Below are 18,555 nucleotides of genomic sequence, written 5' to 3'. Positions count from 1 at the left end.
GGGAAGACCCCCAAACCATACAGCACCTTCTACATAACTGCAAACTTGGTCCGCCCTGCTCAGACGGCAATCTCCGGGAGGCCAACAAGACAGCCCGTCGTTGGATCCAGAGTTGGAGCGACAAGATATGATGATGATCCCTCAGACAGCACTGCATCAAGAACAGTCATTCATCTACCGGTATACCTGATATAACCACATGAGCTCGGGATTACTTTACCAAACCTTTTGCCAAGCTCTATAATGCAAAGCTAAACCCACAAATACCAGTTAAAACTTTACTGTGCAATAAGGAAACCTTATGTTAACTGTGTCTGGAAGTGCCATCAACTTCTCTGGCCTCGAAGGCATCTGGGATGGACCATCACACAGTGGAAATGGGTATTGTGGTCAGACGAATCAGTATTCCAGGGTTTTTTTTGTTTTTTTATGAAGATATGGATGCTGTGTGCTCTGGACCAAAGATGAAAAGGACTGTCCAGACTTTTACCAGCAACAAGTCCAAAAGCCAGAGTCTGTCATGGTATGAGGTTGTCGGTGCCCTTGGCAAAGGTAACTTACACGTCTTATAAAGTGGTAAATGCTTTACTGTCCCAACTTTTTTTTATGAAATGTGTTGCAAGCATCAACACTGAAATGTGTTTACAGAGGGAAAAAAAACGTGAGGTAAAACATCAAATAATGTGCTGTATTGTTTTGAGTGCAGTACAGGTCAAAGATTATTTACAAATCATTTTCAGTTTCAATTTCACCGTGCTTTCCCACCCTTTTTCTGATTTAGGGTCGTATTTCTAAATACTCATTAGATCACAGATGCCATTTATATGTAGCATTATAACTTTCAAGAGCTTTGTCAATTACAAGCTATAGTATACAAATAAATCTTTAGTTTGCACCTTTTCGGGATGCTGCAGTAGAAAAATAAAGAGAAATGACAACAAATTTAAAGACAAAAAAAAATTACAGATCTTAGAACTATGGCTTTAATGTACCCCATTTCATATCCAGGTTTGCTGAGGTTCCCAACACCATACAGGAACGCGCACGCACGCATACATACATCCTTTCTTTGATTAGCAGTATCTGTGATTTTATTTCTGGATCTATGTAGGTGTCTGCAGCATATATAGGTGACGAGTGGTTGGAGTGTAAAATGTTCCTGAATCGATGGTGTACATTAGGTCACCTGCCAGCTTTAGTTCAAGCCTCGCTCTTGCGGCTTTGATTCAAAATAGAGAACTGCTTTGACAAAATCACATTCCTACACATCAAAGGAATGAGAACTAAGGCTTGCATTTTCCTGTTCAGGTTCAAAAATGTTGGCAGTGGAAAGATGCTGAAATGTGTGGGCAATTATGGCATGAAAAATAAGGAAGTATACCATCAACTTGCATATTGTGGAATGTGTGTGTTCACTTTAAGGAGAGATGGTGAGGCAGGCTCGCGTGTTGGCCCAGGCCACATCAGACCTGGTGAATGCCATGCGTTCCGATGCTGAAGCCGAGGTGGATGTGGATAACTCCAAGAAGCTCCTGGCAGCAGCCAAACTGTTGGCCGATGCCACGGCTAGAATGGTGGAAGCTGCAAAGGTGGAAATTTATACTTGCTTGTCACAAAGAATACATAATGCCAATCTTTTAACCAATTATCATTTGATTCCAGATTGGTGGAGGATGTGCAGGTGAATGGGGGATTACACACTTCCTGTATTCACATAAAGAAAAATCTGTTCTTGTATTCTGTTCTTGTTGATTAATTTATCAGATCAGGGATACATGAAATTCTGAGCGTCTCTTGCCTTTATAAATAAAATAATAAAAGCAAGCAGAAAGGTATTGACTTACTGTATATATAAACTGACAAAATCTTGACCTTTTGATCTCTGATGGCTATCTAGAAGATATCAACTTCTGGCATGCAGTTTCCTGGGTAACAATAAAATCTGCTTAGTTGCAGAGAGAGAGAGAGAGAGAATTTAATATTATAGAATCTAAGAATTCTATCATTCTTCCATTTAAAGGTGAAGTTAGTGGTATTAAGTCAGAACATTTGTGGTAATATTTAACAATCTTTTTAACAAATATAGTTGCACAAACTGTCAGCCTTCCTAATTATGGCTAAAACCTTGCTAGCTAGATGTAGCACACATGGTGTAGCAAAATAGACATACAGCTAATGCAGACTTTCAAAATCTAAGCAATGCTTTTGTGCCGGAGTTGAAATGAAATCTTTTAAATGCAGCCCTTTTCACTTTTGCATAACCAGACTTTAAAATGCTGTTACTCCTGATTTGAGATGCGTGCAAAAGAAAAACACATTTTAGTTCAGGAAAGCCTGTAGATTTCTGAACTATACTAGTGCATCTCAAAAAATTAGAATACCATGAAAAAGTTCCTTTTTTTTTCATAATTTAATTCAAAAAGGTAAACTTTCATATATTCTGTATTCATTACATGTAAAGTGAAATATTTAAAGCCTTTTTTGTTTTAATTTTGATGATTATGGCTTATAGCTCATGAAAATCAGAAATCCAGTATCTCAAATTATTAGAATATTCCCCAAGATCAATCAAAAAAGGATTTACAATACAGAAATGTCCAATTTCTGAAAAGTATATTCATTCATACACTCAATACTTGGTTGGGGCTCCTTTACCATGAATTACTGTATCAATGCGGTGTGGCATGGAGGTGATCAGTCTGTGGCACTGCTGAGGTGTTATTGAAGCCCAGGTTGCTTTGATAGTGGCCTTCAGCATATCTGTATTTTTGGGTCGGGTGTTTCTTATCTTCCTCTTGACAATACCCCATAGATTCTCTATGGGGTTCAGGTCAGGCAAGTTGGCTGGCCAATCAAACACAGCAATATCATGGTCAGCAAACCATTTGGTAGTAGTTTTGGCACTGTGGGTAGGTGCTAAGTCCTGCTGGAAAAGGAAATCAGCATCTCCAAAAAGCTCGTCAGCGGATGGAAACATGAAGTGCTCTAAAATCATCTGGTAGATGGCTGTGTTGACTTTGGACTTGATAAAATACAGTGGACCAACACCAGCAGATGACATGGCACCCCAAATCATCACAGACTGTGGAAGCTTTACACTGGGCTTCAAACACCTTGGATTCTGTGCCTCTCCAGTCTTCCTCCAGACTCTAGAACCGTGATTTCCAAATTAAATGTAAAATGTACTTTCATCTAAAAAGAGGACTTTGGACCACTGAGCAACAGTCAATTTCTTTCTCTCCTTAGCCCAGATAAGACACTTCTGACATTGTCTCTGGCTCAGGAGTAGCTTGATATTAGGAATGCTAAAGTTGTATCCCCTTTCTTGAAGATGTCTGTTCGTGATGGGTCTTGATACACTGACACCAGCCTCAGTCCACTCCTTGTGAAGCTCTCCCAAGTTCTTGAATCAACTTTTCTTGACAATCCTCTCAAGACTGTGGCCATCCCTGTTGCTTGTGCACCTTTTCCAGCCACCCTTTTCAGCAATGACCTTTTGTGGCTTACCCTCCTTGTGGAGGGCATCAGTGATCATCTTCTGGACAACAGTCAAGTCAGCAGTCTTCCCCATGATTGTGGTTGTGTGTACTGAACTAGACCGAGAGATACACTGTGTTCATACTGTTTTACTCAAACTCGAAATGAAATATTCTAATATTTTGAGATGGGGTTTTTTTTGTGTTTTTGTACTGTATGCCATACTGATTAAAATTAAAATAGAAAAATGCCTGAAACATTTTAGTTTATGTGTAATGAGTCTATAATATATAACATTTTCACTTTCTTAAATAACTGATGGAAAATATTGAACTTTTTCACAATATTCAAATTTTTTGAGATGCACTAGTATATACAGTACCAGTCAAAAGTTTGGACACTCCTCCTAATTCAGTGGTTTTTCTTTATTTTTATTAATTAAAAGACATGTCATGTCTTAAAGTAATGATGGATGTCGTTTCTCTTTACTTAGTTGAGCGGTTCTTGACATAATATGGATTATTACAGTTGGGGAATAGGACTATTTACTGTATTTTTATTATTTATTGTTTACTGTTTGATCTCACGCATTAAGAAGGTAGGAAATTGCACTAATTAACTTTTGACAAGGCACACCTATTAATTAAAAAGCATTCCAGGTGACTCCCTCATGAAGCTAGTTAAGATAATGCCAATAGTGTGCAAAGCGTCATGGTAAACAGTGCCTACTGTGAAGGATCTAAAATATGAAACCTATTTAGATTTAGTTTAAATTTTTTTTTTTTGTTTACCATATAATTCCATACACGTTCCATGTGTTATTTCATAGTTTTGATGTCTTCAGTATTGTTCTACAATGTAGAAAATAGAATACAGAAAAACCTATGAATGAGTAGGGGTGTCCAAACTTTTGATTGGTATGTTACAGTAGAAAATGTCAAACCTTCATTGTGTACATGGTTTTCCTCAGCCAATTATAAGCTCAGTGGAGGATAAACAAATGATGCGGATAACCACCATACTATTGGTACAAAAAGGTGCTTCTACTTGCATGCCAATCATGTTCCCTATCGGTTCAACATGTGCTTTGTGCATGTGGTTTTGGAAGGGACACTACACTGTAGGGGGATAGGGAGAGTCTATATTTGTATTTGTTTGCATTGTCATTTCAGAACAACTTCTCACTAAGCATCTAACACAATCATTTAATGACCGTACTGCTCCACTGGAAGTTGATGTACTCCCAGAACATTGTGTACTCCAGCAGAATGTGTGACAAATATATTTGAACTGCCTCAGGGGGCTGCGGCTCACCCAGAGAACGAGGAGCAGCAGCAGAGGCTGAGAGAAGCTGCGGAGGGCCTGCGAGTGGCCACCAACGCTGCGGCTCAGAACGCCATTAAAAAGAAGCTGCTCAACAGACTGGAGGTGAGAGAGACACAAAGCACGACTGTCAACTTCACTCAGTGCTCCTGCTTTCTCTCACTACCTCTTACACTGCAGCTATTTTCACCAGCCTGGAGCTGTTTTGACCTTCAGACAGCAGGGTACACCAATAACATTTGTTACTGTTATGGCAGTGGTTAATTAAGGAAGGAATGAGGCCTGAGATGGAAACTATAGAGAATTGGAGAGCTATAATTAGAACTATAGAGAATCCTTTTGAATTTGGATCAATACTATTTTTCCAAGGAATTTGAGACATGAACCAAAAGTGCTGATATCTATGGTTTAGCCTCCTTTATGATTGACACTTGAAAACCTTTATAAAAAAATAATAAATCTCTATCCGTTATTCCATGAAATCAAGTTGTGCATGAGCTGGTAGCAGACAAAGCAGACTTGCCTATAAGCCAAGTATGACAAGATTGAGTGGAATAACTGTTTTATTATATCCACATTCACTGGATTTTGAGAAACGGAGCGTTTTTATTTTTCTGCCAATTTGATAAATTAAAAACTTATTTCTGTTCAGAATGTAAACAAACCGGTGAAATGACAGTAGCAATTTGTGAAAAATGCGATAATTCTTGAAAAATAAAAAAAAGATGCGTTCTTACGAGGCAGCACGGTGGTGTAGTGGTTGGCACCGTCGCCTCGCAGCAAGAAGGTTCTGGGTTCAAGCCCAGTGGCCTTTCTGTGTGGAGTTTGTTCTCGTTCTGCGTGTTCTCCCCGTGTCTGCGTGGGTTTCCTCCGGGTGCTCCGGTTTCCCCCACAGTCCAAAGACATGCAGGTTAGGCTAATTGGTGGCTCTAAATTGACCGTAGGTGTGAATGAGTGTGTGAATGGTTGTTTGTCTCTGTGTCAGCCCTGTGATGACCTGGCGACTTGTCCAGGGTGTACCCTGCCTCTTGCCCATAGTCAGCTGGGATAGGCTCCAGCTTGCCTGTGACACTGCACAGGATAAGCAGTTACAGATAATGGATGGATGGATAGACGTTCTTACCATCAAGTACTTTTATTCCATATTTTGTTGCTTTTGTATTTTTTTGGGTTTTCTTCTTTAGGGTTTTTTGGTGGTTGGCAAACCAACTTAAAAGTGCATTACTGCCACCAACTGGGCTGGAGTGCAGAACAAGAGATATTTGGGGAGGGGGGACGACAACTATTATTTTAGCTGTTTCAGTTTCTTTTAAATACTTGATAATTTGAGGCTTTGTTTGAGTAGAGGTTTTATTTCATCCTTGGTTGGTTCAGCAACACGCTCCGCCATTTTTGTTTTTTTCCACCCACGGTATATGAGCTGATTATCCTAGTAGTAGAGTAGGCAATCAGGGTGCATGGTTGCTCATATCCAGTGAACGTGGATAGAAATAAATATGTACATAATCCGAAACGGTGGTCAGATTATGCGCGCACACACAAAAAAAAAATCACTTGGTGGAAAACCCAGTTCACTGAAGGGGAAAGGATATGGAAGACATTCATTTGTTCCCAGCAGTAAATACTTTTGCTTTATGATGACTTTTATATGTGAAATTTGGCCTGTAAATTCACAAATCTCAGTCTTTTGAGTCAATAAAGTACAAAAGGGCGCGGCTGTGGTCTCTTTGGCCAGTAAAAGTGCAGGGCAGAATGTGTTTATAATTTACACGATTAACATGGAGCTGACCTGTCCTATAAATAAAGCATACGCTATGCCAGAAATATTGCCATTAGAGGTACATGCAACTGTGTTTATAATCTCATTCCTTCCACCCCCCTGAGAAATGCTGAAGAATCCTTCCTGATCCCACCATTAATATTGCTTGTATGTGGTTGTGATATTTTCTCACAAACGTAGTTTGTTCTATTTGTGAAAATAGACCCTGACCAGGATATGCAGTTCCCGATGATAAGGCAGTAAAGTACATGTCTCTAGTAAGCCTCGTATAAGCACTTTATGATAATGATCATGACTTTTCTTTGTCCCAGGATGGATGGATGGATAGGTAGATAGATCGATCGATCTTTCTTACTTGCTTTATTAATCCCAGAGGGAAATTCAAGGTATCTAGTAACATTTCCGCATTGCACAAGCATATCTAACCACTTGCAAGAAAGCAACCCCCCACCCCTTTTTTTTCTTTTTTTTCAGTGCACACCTGAAGTATACAGTGCACCTCCTATATACAGTGCCTTTTAGAATAGTTGGCACTCTTTCCGAAAATTTACATCAAAATATAATAATGAAGTTTTAAAACATTACCCAATGTTTTCTGCTTGTTTTCCTCAACCCCATTTTTAACTCTCTTGCTGACACTGCTCTAATCTCCAGTCTCAAGCGTTGCTATCAGAGTGGGTTATTTAACTGCATATTTCTAGTAAAAAATGTGTTTTGTATCCCTTCTGGGACTTCTGTTCTCCGGAGGGATCTGCCAATTTGCTTTTTCATTGACAACAAATATGGCATTGTTCTGATGGCCTCTTTTCGCCCTCCATCTGTCTTCCTACAGAATGTGGAATATCCGGGCTTCCTGCAATTGGCTGTGGCTTCAAAAACTCCTCATGAATATCTGTATTTATTTACCTCCGCATGCATGCAAGGCTGTGTGTTTTAGGAGCGTTTGAATATGCGAATCAAAAGAGTGATCCACGTATTAAAAGAAAGTGGTTGAATGCAGCAGTTGTCACAGAATAAAGGATGGGCAGCTCAAAGTGTGTGCGCGCGCGCGTGCGCACATGCGTGTCATTTTGTGTATTGAGAAGAGTTTGGTGCTGTAAAACTCTAAAATACAGTTGGTTCCATAGGAAGATGTTATGTAACACCAAATAGGATTCACTTGTGTCCACAAGCTTATGCATGTATTTCCTCTGTTTCAGCTGAGCTGTCGTATTAATGGGTAATGTTTTATTTATTTTGATTAGATTGCTGCCAAGCAGGCTGCAGCAGCAGCTACCCAGACCATCGCAGCTGCTCAGAATGCTGCTGTCTCCAACAAGAACACTGCGTCCCAGCAGCAGCTAGTGCACAGCTGTAAGGTATTGTGGCAATGAATTTCACTCCATTCATTACCCACAGTGTCTTCATTATTTGCATTCATTACTTTAACTAACTCATTATTTCTGGAATATTTAATCTGATGTGTGTGGTGGTGTGCATTTCTGAAGGCCGTAGCAGATCACATCCCTCAGCTGGTGCAGGGCATGAGAAGTAGCCAGGCCCAGCCGGAGGACCTGAGCGCCCAGCTGGCCCTCATCATCGCCAGTCAGAGCTTTCTACAGGTGCAGATCAAACCCCAGAGCTACTCATTCACCTATTCTAATCACACTTGTCATTTTTTTTTTTTTTAATCTCAAACAAGCATGAAGGTGCTAAAGATGAACTTGTCTTTGCTGCTTTAGCATTTGCACAACTTTAAGTATTGAGGCACACTTTTTGTTTTGGTTTGTTTTCTCACAAAGCCGGGCGGTAAAATGGTTACTTCAGCAAAATCAGCTGTCCCAACAGTAACGGATCAGGCAGCAGCTATGCAACTGGGACAATGCGCCAAGAACCTGGCCACCTGCCTGGCAGAGCTCCGGACAGCTGCGCAGAAGGTTAGGACCATTTTTCTCACGTCCCTTACATCCATTCACCTGGGATTGCAAAAAGATATTTTAAGGTGCTCTCCTATCTGACTAGGAACAAATCAACACTAATTAACCAAATTATAAAGGCGCTGCCTGAGTTCACATGATTACAAAATTTTTGACACAAATGTTTCAGGCCAGTGGATTTTCTAGGCTAATTACTGTCATGCTGCAGCTTCCTATAATAACACAGGACATTAATTAAGTCATCGTTATTATTTTCTGGGTTGCTGAAAGTTCTCATTAAAATTAGCACATGTATTCACATACTTTGACTGAGGCGCCATAGCAGAATATGTGCTAAGAATTTAATGAATGCATCAGAGAAGTGGAATATGCGGAGGGAAAAATGCGTTATTACTCTATCCACATTCACTGGATATGAGCAATCGCATGCTCTGATTGGCTACTCTACTACTAGGCTATCAGCTCATATGTATACTGTGAGTAGAGAAAAACAAAATGGCGGAGCCTGGTCCTGAACCAACCGAGGACAAAATAAAAACTCTACTCGAAAACAAGACCCCGGTGAATACAAAGGAAAAAAAAAAGCCAACAACGACGAAATATGGAATGGAAGTATTTGATGGTAAGAACATATCTTTTTGTATTTTTCACAAATTGCTACGGTCATTTTGCCGGCTTGTTTACATTCTTCATCTTTAAGCATTAAAAAAATTTTTTTAAGACTGGTTCAAAAGCTCAAAGAAGTTTGAAAACTACATAACTGAAATGTCCAAGGAAGAATTAATTAAATGTCTAAAGCTAATCTATACCTCAGCACAACAAAGACTGCACTTTCTACAAAAAAAAAAAACAAAAGTCAGTTCAAGCAGCCATTGATAGGTTTTTAAGAAGGTTTTGTAGGAAAGTTTTAATTTATTGAATTGGCAAAAAAAAAAAAGCTTTGTTTCTCAAAATCCAGTGAATGTGGAGAGAATAAAACAATTATTCCACTCAATTTCATCGTGCATAGCTTGTAGCCAATTCAGTGCTCCGTGCTTCGTCGGCTGTCAGCTCATGTACGACTCGGTTTCGTGGAATACCTGTTACTTGGTTTATTTAACACCGATACATTTGTCTTTTGAACACCTGCCCTGTTCCAAACACATCGTGCTAGAACACTGATGCTGCAGAAATAAATCTTGAAAAAATATTGCCCATTGTAAACTCTCCATATGCTCCAGAACTCCCATAGCCAGCTGTAAACGTACAAATCTTTCTAAAGCAGCTAACTTCCGTGAAAGAAATCTATATCGTCTTTGCATAGTTACCCGTGAATGGAATTAATTGTTATTTTGATCTTTAAAATCATTGCTATAAAATGAGGATAATGTCCTTTTATTGTGGTATTTCCTGTTTATAATATGGCCTTGTACCCAGCTCTGTTACACTCTGTGGTAGGAGTTGCTTTATGAATGTTTCTCTTGATTTTAGGCTCATGAAGCTTGTGGGCCTCTGGAGATAGATTCAGCTCTCAGCACTGTCCAGACCTTGAAGAATGAACTCCAAGATGCCAAGATGGCTGCACTTGATGGACAACTCAAACCGCTACCTGGAGAATCGGTGTGTGTTTGTGTCTGTGTGTGTATACAAGTCCATCTTTGTGTCTGCTTCTCTTTTTTTGTCCGTCTACTGTGTGTGTGTGTGTGTGTGTGTGTGTGTGTGTGTGTGTGAGAGAGAGAGAGAGAGAGAGAGAGAGAGAAGTACACATGTGTCTGTCTGTGTGTGCACGAGAGAATAAATCATTTTGACCATACCCTACAGCTGTGTAGGCTACATGCAGTGCCTCCATGTAAAGGTTTTTTTTTTTTTGTCTTGTGTAGCTGGAGAAATGTGCTCAGGACCTGGGGAGCACCTCCAAGGCTGTGGGCTCCTCCATGGCGCAGCTGCTTACCTGTGCTGCACAGGGAAATCAGCACTACACTGGTATGTCAGCCCATATGTCTGGAAGCCTTTTGTTTTCTAAAAATTTATACTAAAATTATCTTTACAAAAAAAAAAAAAGTTTCAGAGCTTATGCTCCGGTGACCATGATCATTGTGAATATAAAATAAACAAGAGGTTAGTTTTTATATCTCTATAACAGCAGGCACACATGCTATTACGGTAATCCACAAGTGTCTGAAAGGGTTTGTGTTCTCTAAATGTTGTTCATATTGCTGATAATTAAGAAAATAAATGTTACAGATAAACTAATATAAACAATTCAGTCTCTGTGCAATGGAACAAGACAAAATTAGGCACTGTAAATACATTGAAACTTGCCATAATCTAATTTACTGGGACAGGGCATGAATAATTTTCTTTACAGATGTTAAGGCAAGGCAAGTTTATTTATATAGCACATTTCATACACAGTGGCAGTTCAATGTGCTTTACAGAAGTAAAAGCAAAACAGTAAACAATAGAGAATAAAATTACATAAAATAAATGGGAAAAATATAATAAGAATTAAACAATAGTAGAAATAAAAAAAATAAAATGAAGTAGGAGTTCAAATAGGGGGAGAAAAAAAACCCAGCAGAATAAAATAGAATAAAAGTTAAGTAAAATTTGAAACCTGCAGAAACTGTAAAAGTACAGATTATAAAAACATGTAAGGAAGACAATATTAATTATTTAACAGAAAGCATCTGAGAACAGCTTGGTCTTTAACCTAGATTTGAAGCTGCCAACAGCAGGAGCATTTTTGATGTCCTCTGGCAGTTGGTTCCATAGCTGTACTGCATAGTAACTAAAAGCTGCTTCACCACACTTTGTTTTAACAACAGGTTTTAATAGTAAATTTTTCTGCTGCGATCTGGTAGATCTGATTGGGTTAGGCCGCTGCAACATATCAGAGAGGTAATTGGGCCCTGTACCATTTAGAGATTTGTACACCAGCAGCAATGCTTTAAAGTCAATTCTGTAGCTTACTGGAAGCCAGTGAAGGGACCTTAGAATTGGGGTAATGTGCTCTGTTCTTTTTGTTCGTGTGAGAACCCTAGCTGCTGCATTTTGAACCAGCTGAAGTCGTTTGATGGTCTTTTTTGGCAGGCCTGTGAAAAGGCCATTGCAGTAATCAACCCTACTAGAGATGAAGGCATGTATCAGTTTTTCCAGATCATTTTTTGACACAAGTCCTCTTAGTTTGGAAATGTTTTTTAGGTGATAGAATGCCGTTTTAGTGATTGCTTTCATGTGACTGTCAAAGTTTAGCTCGCTGTCAATGAAAACACCAAGATTTTTAACCATTTCTTTAGTTTTAATCCCTTTTGTGTCAAGAATACTGGTAATCCTGAGTCTTTCATCTTTTTTTCCAAATAGAATTACTTCTGTTTTATCTGTGTTCAGCTGAAGAAAATTTTGTGACATTCAGTTTTTAATTTGATCGATACACTGGTAAAGACATTCAAGGGGGGCATAATCATTAGGTGATAAAGCAAAATAAATTTGGGTGTCATCTGCATAGCAGTGATACAAAATTGAATTGTTATTGATAATTTGCCCAAGTGGGAGCATATAAAGGTTGAAAAGTAATGGTCCAAGAATCGACCCCTGGGGGACACCACAGGTCAAGGACATTGACGTTGAGGAACAATTTCCCATGGTAACAAAAAAGCTTCTATCTTTTAAGTATGAATTTAACCAATTGATAACTTTACCAGTCAACCCAACCCAGTGTTCAAGTCGATATAGCAGTATGTTGTGATCAACAGTATCAAAAGCTGCACTGAGGTCCAGTAACACCAGGACCGATGTTTTGCCTGCATCAGTATTAAGACGTATGTCATTTATAACTTTAATCAGCGCTGTTTCAGTGCTATGATTGGCACGAAAACCTGACTGAAAATTATCAAAACAGCTGTTTGATATCAAGAAGGCAGTTAATTGATTGAAGACAATTTTTTCAAGGATTTTCCCGATGAATGGTAGATTTGCTATTGGCCTGTAGTTATTTAATACTGAAGGATCCAGATTATTTTTTTTAAGTAGGGGCTTTACAACGGCTTTTTTCAGGGACACAGGAACAACGCCAGTCTCTAGGGATGTATTTATAATTTGAAGCACGTCTGTAATTATAAGATGAAGAACAGACTTAAAAAAGTTGGTGGGCAGAATATCCAATTCAGATGTTGAGGAACTGAGATTTTGTACAGTTTTTTCAAGAGTCTCATAATCAATTAAACAAAATTCTGACATTGTGTTGAAGTTATCTATTTGTGTCATTGGTGATTGCAGTTTTTCAATTTTTTGCAGCTGAGATATATTATGAGGAATATTCTGCCGTATTTTATCAATTTTACCTTTGAAGAGGGATGCAAACTCATTGCATTTATTAACTGAGAGAAGTTCAGGTGCTAATTGTGGTGGGAGATTAGTTAGCTTCTCTACTGTTGAAAATAGCACACGGGCATTGTTTATATTCCTGTTTATGATATTGGAGAAGAAAGACTGTCTTGCTTTACGAATTTCATAATTATAATTACAAAGCATCTCTTTATGGATTTGATAATGGATGTGAAGTTTAGATTTGCGCCATTTTCTTTCAGTCTTTCTACATTCTCTCTTTAGCAGTTTAACAGCCGGGTACTGCTTCCATGGTGCTTTCTGCTTATCATTGACTCTTTTGATTTTGAATGGAGCAATATCATCCATAATTTGGGTCATATTTAAATTAAAAATTTCCAGTAAATCATCTACAGAGTCTGACATTTTGGTTGAGTTCTGAGAGAGAGCTTGCTCAAAGAGAGCACATGTGTTGTCTTTTATGACTCTCCTACCCATAGTCGTTGAGCTGTTCTGAATGTGAGGAGACATAGAAACATCAGTGAAAACACAAAAATGATCAGATAAGGCCAGGTCAACAACAGTAGTAGAAACAGTAAGACCCTTTGTGATGACGAGGTCAAGGGTGTGACCACGAGAGTGGGTCGGCCTCTGTACATGTTGTACTAGGTTGAAGTTGTCAATAAGTGCAAGTAGTTCTTTGGCATAAGTGTTTTCAGGATTATCTACATGCAAGTTAAAATCCCCAGATATAATAAGACAATCAAACTCTAAGCAAATGACTGACAACAGTTCACCAAACTCTTCAAGAAAGACTTTGGCTGAATGTTTCGGAGGCCTATAAATAGTTAATAATAATATGTTAGGAGAGCAGGTAACAAGTGCACATAAGTGTTCAAAGGATGTAAAATCACCAAGTGAGGATTGTTTACATTGAAAAGAGACTTTGAATATATTTGCGATCCCTCCACCTTTCCCTTGTCGGGTAACATTCAAAAAATTAAAATTTGGGGGAGCTGCTTCAATAAGGGTGGTAGCACTATTTGCTTGATCCAGCCAAGTTTCAGTTAGAAGCAAAAAATCAAGATTGTGTTTGCAGATAAGATCATTAATTAAAAATGATTTGTTTAAAAATGATCTAACGTTCAGAAGAGCTAGCTTTACAGAAAGTCTAGAAGTAATATCTGCTTGTGCACTCTGATATTATTTTAAAACAGGAAGGAGATTAGATTGGTTTACCCCCTGGGTTAAATGTGCTCTACGTTTTCTATTTCTTATCAACACAGGAATAGAGAATGGCATAGGCATATAGGGTCCCAGCTGGTTTTCAAAACTACACCCATTTGCAGGGACCCAGAGTACATCAAACAAGACTTTCTAAATGTTCCATTTGGTTTGAGGGTTAAACCATTGTTCTTCGTAGTTTAATTTTTTTTTGTATTGACAGTGTATAAAATACATTTTAATGTTTAAATGCTGCTCTTTTTTTTTTTTTTTTTTGGAGTATCTCGCTGACTGTGAAGCATCTGTTGGTGCTTTCTTGTTCAGCGTGGTGAATTTTCACCCTTTTCAAGGGCGTGATGTCTCGTCTCAGTCTCTCGTCCTCTCCCCTGTTTGCACCGTCACTGTAGCCCTTGCACTACAGTGCACTGCAGCTCCCCTTTCTCATTAATCTTATTTTCACTACATTTAACATGGCATCAGCAGTCTGGGGCTACTTGCCTGAATAATGCAGTTTGATGCAGTTTGCCAGTGTTCCTGATCAGCCTTTTCTGTCTTCTGGATGACGAAAGGACAGCGGTTCCACTTTAACCTGTCCCTTAATGAAGCTAATGTGGTGAGCACTAAAAGTGTTTGATAGGAAGCTGATTAGGGAATGATTTTTAGGAAATTAGGAAGCTTTGAATTAGTAAAGAACCCATTGAGTGTGGTTTGTGTTTCTGCTCTCGTTTGGGTATATATTGAAAGGCATTATGTGAATTGAGACCGTATTAGTAAGGAATTGAAAAATACTGTTAGTATGAATTGATGTGTCTTGAGTGTTCTGGGATAGTGGTAGAACATTGGAGTGTAATTAAGTATAATGATGGAATTTATGCATGTGTGTTCAGGTGTAGCCGCGAGAGAGACGGCCCAGGCTCTGCGGACTCTGGCTCAGGCTGCACGCGGAGTGGCTGCCTGCACGGCGGAGAGGCAGTCTGCAGCAGCCATGTTGGATTCAGCCAGTCATGTAATGGAGGGCTCGACCATGCTGATCCATGAGGCCCAGCAGGCCCTGGTGTGCCCTGGAGATGCCGAGAGCCAGCAGAGACTAGCGCAGGTCAAACTGCATACTCAGTCTTCACTACTTTAGCCTTGGCACTGCTTTGCTTTTTTTTTTTTCCTGCATTCCACTGCCTTGCTTTCACTCTCACTCCCTGTAATGTTCTCTCTCTTTCATGTACACTCTTCCAGTTCTCAAGAGAATTTGGAAAGTAGCCCATTGCCCTACTTCAGTGCAGTTATGACCTGTTAACCAAGTTGTTATCTATTATCGACTCTGCGCTCTAAGGCCTAATGTCCAAAATGCTGCAACATTTTCTCCTGATTTGCTGTGGCACCTTTGGGAGATAAACATATTGCTTGGCATATGTATATGGCAGTGGCATAAATTAAGAAACATGAATCGCTCTGTTCTGGGTCTGATTAGCATTTTAGATTCTTCCCCTTAGGACACAGAGCTGTTAGGATGCAATGGTATAATGTCAGAACTCTGCGTGTGTGTTTTTCAGGTAGCAAAGGCTGTCTCTCACTCTCTGAATAACTGTGTGAACTGTTTGCCGGGACAGAAAGACGTAGACATGGCTCTGAGGAGCATCGGAGAAGCCAGCAAGAAACTTCTGGTGGAAAATGTGAGTCTTCATTGTTTAGCTGAAGCACATTTGTTATCAGTGATGGCTCATTAGCTCACTTTAATGACCTAATCCAAGCCATGCAAAAGTCATACCCTCGGAAGAACTGACGTCTGATGTTTTAAGAAATAATGAAACGCTTGAGTGATGAATAAAGTGTCTTGAAGGTTATTTATTGAAATGTGTGGGTTTTTTTAATTTTTTTATTTTGCTTTAATTTTGTGGGAAAGCAGCACGGTGGTGTAGTGGTTAGCGCTGTCGCCTCACAGCAAGAAGGTCCTGGGTTCGAGCCCCGGGGCCGGCGAGGGCCTTTCTGTGTGGAGTTTGCATGTTCTCCCCGTGTCCGCGTGGGTTTCCTCCGGGTGCTCCGGTTTCCCCCACAGTCCAAAGACATGCAGGTTAGGTTAACTGGTGACTCTAAATTGACCGTAGGTGTGAATGTGAGTGTGAATGGTTGTCTGTGTCTATGTGTCAGCCCTGTGATGACCTGGCGACTTGTCCAGGGTGTACCCCGCCTTTCGCCCATAGTCAGCTGGGATAGGCTCCAGCTTGCCTGCGACCCTGTAGAACAGGATAAAGCGGCTAGAGATAATGAGATGAGATTTTGTGGGATCGTTTGATCTATTGTGGTTCTATTGGAGATAGAAAAGCACCTTTGTAACAATGAATTAGGCCAAGTATTAATTTATGTTATAATAAATAAATGTTTGTTAAAATATATTTTGCAATAGGACAGACTGTCACATTTTTATAGTGGAGAATGTACAGATCACGATAAGTTCAGGCGGTACAGGTGCTGCCTCACAACTCCAAAGTCTATGCTTTTAAACCTGAGCTCAGGTTGCCATCCCTGGGAGTTTCACATGTTCCCCATGTTTGTGTGGGTTTCCCGTGTTTTCCAGTTACCTCCCGTTTTTCAAAAACATGCCATGTGGTAGGCTAGCTATGCTAAATTGCCCCGGAGTATGAATGTGTGTATGGTGCTTTGCAATGGACTGGTGTCCCATCCGGTTGTATTCTCCCACCTTGGACTTGGGAGCAATTTAGTGTAGACAATCCACCTATTGGCACTGTTGCACAATTCGAGCAAACCAGAGAACCCTTAGGAAAGAAACAGGCATTACAGCACATGATTACATGACTTCAATTTAATCATGCACATAAGCAAGCCCACAGCAGTTCACAAGGGACGTGCTACAGAATGTATTTGACACTGAATTGTATGTGTAAAGTACACTGAGAAAATGCACGATATATATTGATAAACATCTTGCATACTCTAATATATTATATGGACATGAGCGTTTTACTGGGAAATACGCCACTCGTATTCTTCTTAGTTGCTACATCTGGGACCTGGAGAACCAAAAGCGTAACGTTTTTCTATGATGTCACTCGTGAGCATATCGATTAATTGTTTTTTGATAAATTTGGGTCCTTTTTGTTTGTGTCTGTATAATAAAAAGAAAATAATTAGTTTGCCTGAAGATATGAAGTTTATCTTCTCATGTTGAAAAACTCGCATTTTTCATATGAAATGCATCGCAAATCTGAGTGACACATTTTCTGATATTTCACTCCAATGTCACTCCCAGTGTTTTCCCACTGACTAGACATGTGTTGTCAAATTGGCAAACCAATTGAAAATGTAAATTCTTTTGATTTAACTTGCATGTTTTTTTTGTTTTTGTTTTATATAAAGAACATCACACAGTGACGTGAAGATGTGAAATTTATCGTGTTGAAAAATCGATCACTAGTTTGCTTCGCTCACTTGTGATGTATACATTCACCACTTGAAGATAAACTTCATATCTTCACGCCACCATGTAATATCTGTATAGTTCCACTGGACAAGGGAGTACAGTTGCATTGGCATTACATACATACATTACTACTCAGTGCCCAGATTCTCTGTTTCCTGTTGCGTATCTTTACCACAGCATGCTTTCTGCCTCTGTCACTCTGTAGTTGCCCCCCTGCTCAAAGTCATTCCAGGAGGCTCAAACTGACCTGAACCACACAGCTGCTGAGCTGAACCACTCAGCTGGAGAAGTGGTGCACTCATCACGCGGCACCAGCAGCCAGCTTGCTGTGGCCTCTGGCAAATTCAGTCAGGACTTCGATGAGTTCCTGGATGCCGGTATTGAAATGGCTGGACACACTCAGGTACAAGTCTAATAGTTCATGACCCATTTCCACCTGGAATGAACCAGTGATTTTAAACAGAACAGCTGGCTTTCATTCTTGCATTAACTTCCAATCACCCATTTCATAGTTTAAAAGGCATCAGGTATAACTTGAGTTTATTCTACATGGTTACTCGTGTGTGTTGTGTGTGGGTTTATGTATTGATTAGAATATAATCATTATACCCCTGCTCTAATGGGGGGGAGGGATACTGGTTTACCTCTGTCCATCCGTCCGAAACGCCCTTTTTTTTTTTTTTCTCAGCAACCACAAATCATAGCCACTTGGTACCATACTTCAGCTTGGGGTTCTATACAGTGTATACCGTTTTCAGGTCTGTTGCACATCAACTTCCTGTTTACCGACTGAATGTATTTACGGAACATATAGCGTGGATTTACAAAATTTTTCTAACACTTTTCTCCGCAACTACAAATCACAACTGCTTGATATTTGGTACCGAGCTTCAGTTTGGGGTTCTATACCATGTATACCATTTTCAGGTCTGTCTCACATCGACTTCCTGCTTTACCAATCTGAATGTATTTACGAAACATGGGGTGGATTTTGACGCTATTTCAAGAAGCAAAATGACCATTTACCAGGATGCTATTTGAAATCCCTGGGGAGAATACTGCTCTTTACTTACTCATTTCAGGGCTAATTATTTGTT

The 18,555-nt window shown here is 39.6% G+C and overlaps 1 protein-coding gene across 3 annotated transcripts in view; it reads left to right on the top strand.

Moving 5' to 3' along the window:
• Positions 1–18,555, top strand: part of tln2b (talin 2b) — a 218,981-nt gene that overhangs the window by 148,283 nt on the left and 52,143 nt on the right. For all 3 annotated transcript variants that reach the window (XM_060914863.1, XM_060914864.1, XM_060914862.1), the window contains 10 exons: positions 1,423–1,589; positions 4,777–4,905; positions 7,825–7,938; positions 8,068–8,181; positions 8,362–8,496; positions 9,967–10,095; positions 10,356–10,458; positions 14,913–15,121; positions 15,573–15,692; positions 17,664–17,861. In XM_060914863.1, the coding sequence (XP_060770846.1) occupies positions 1,423–1,589; positions 4,777–4,905; positions 7,825–7,938; positions 8,068–8,181; positions 8,362–8,496; positions 9,967–10,095; positions 10,356–10,458; positions 14,913–15,121; positions 15,573–15,692; positions 17,664–17,861 (1,418 nt within the window). The remainder of the gene's footprint in view (positions 1–1,422; positions 1,590–4,776; positions 4,906–7,824; positions 7,939–8,067; positions 8,182–8,361; positions 8,497–9,966; positions 10,096–10,355; positions 10,459–14,912; positions 15,122–15,572; positions 15,693–17,663; positions 17,862–18,555) is intronic.

This window comes from Neoarius graeffei, chromosome 2 (genome assembly GCF_027579695.1).
Source record: "Neoarius graeffei isolate fNeoGra1 chromosome 2, fNeoGra1.pri, whole genome shotgun sequence".
In the NCBI taxonomy this organism is placed as follows: domain Eukaryota; kingdom Metazoa; phylum Chordata; class Actinopteri; order Siluriformes; family Ariidae; genus Neoarius; species Neoarius graeffei.
Note: the sequence above shows the minus strand (reverse complement) of the source record. Positions and strands in the feature narration are given on the sequence as shown.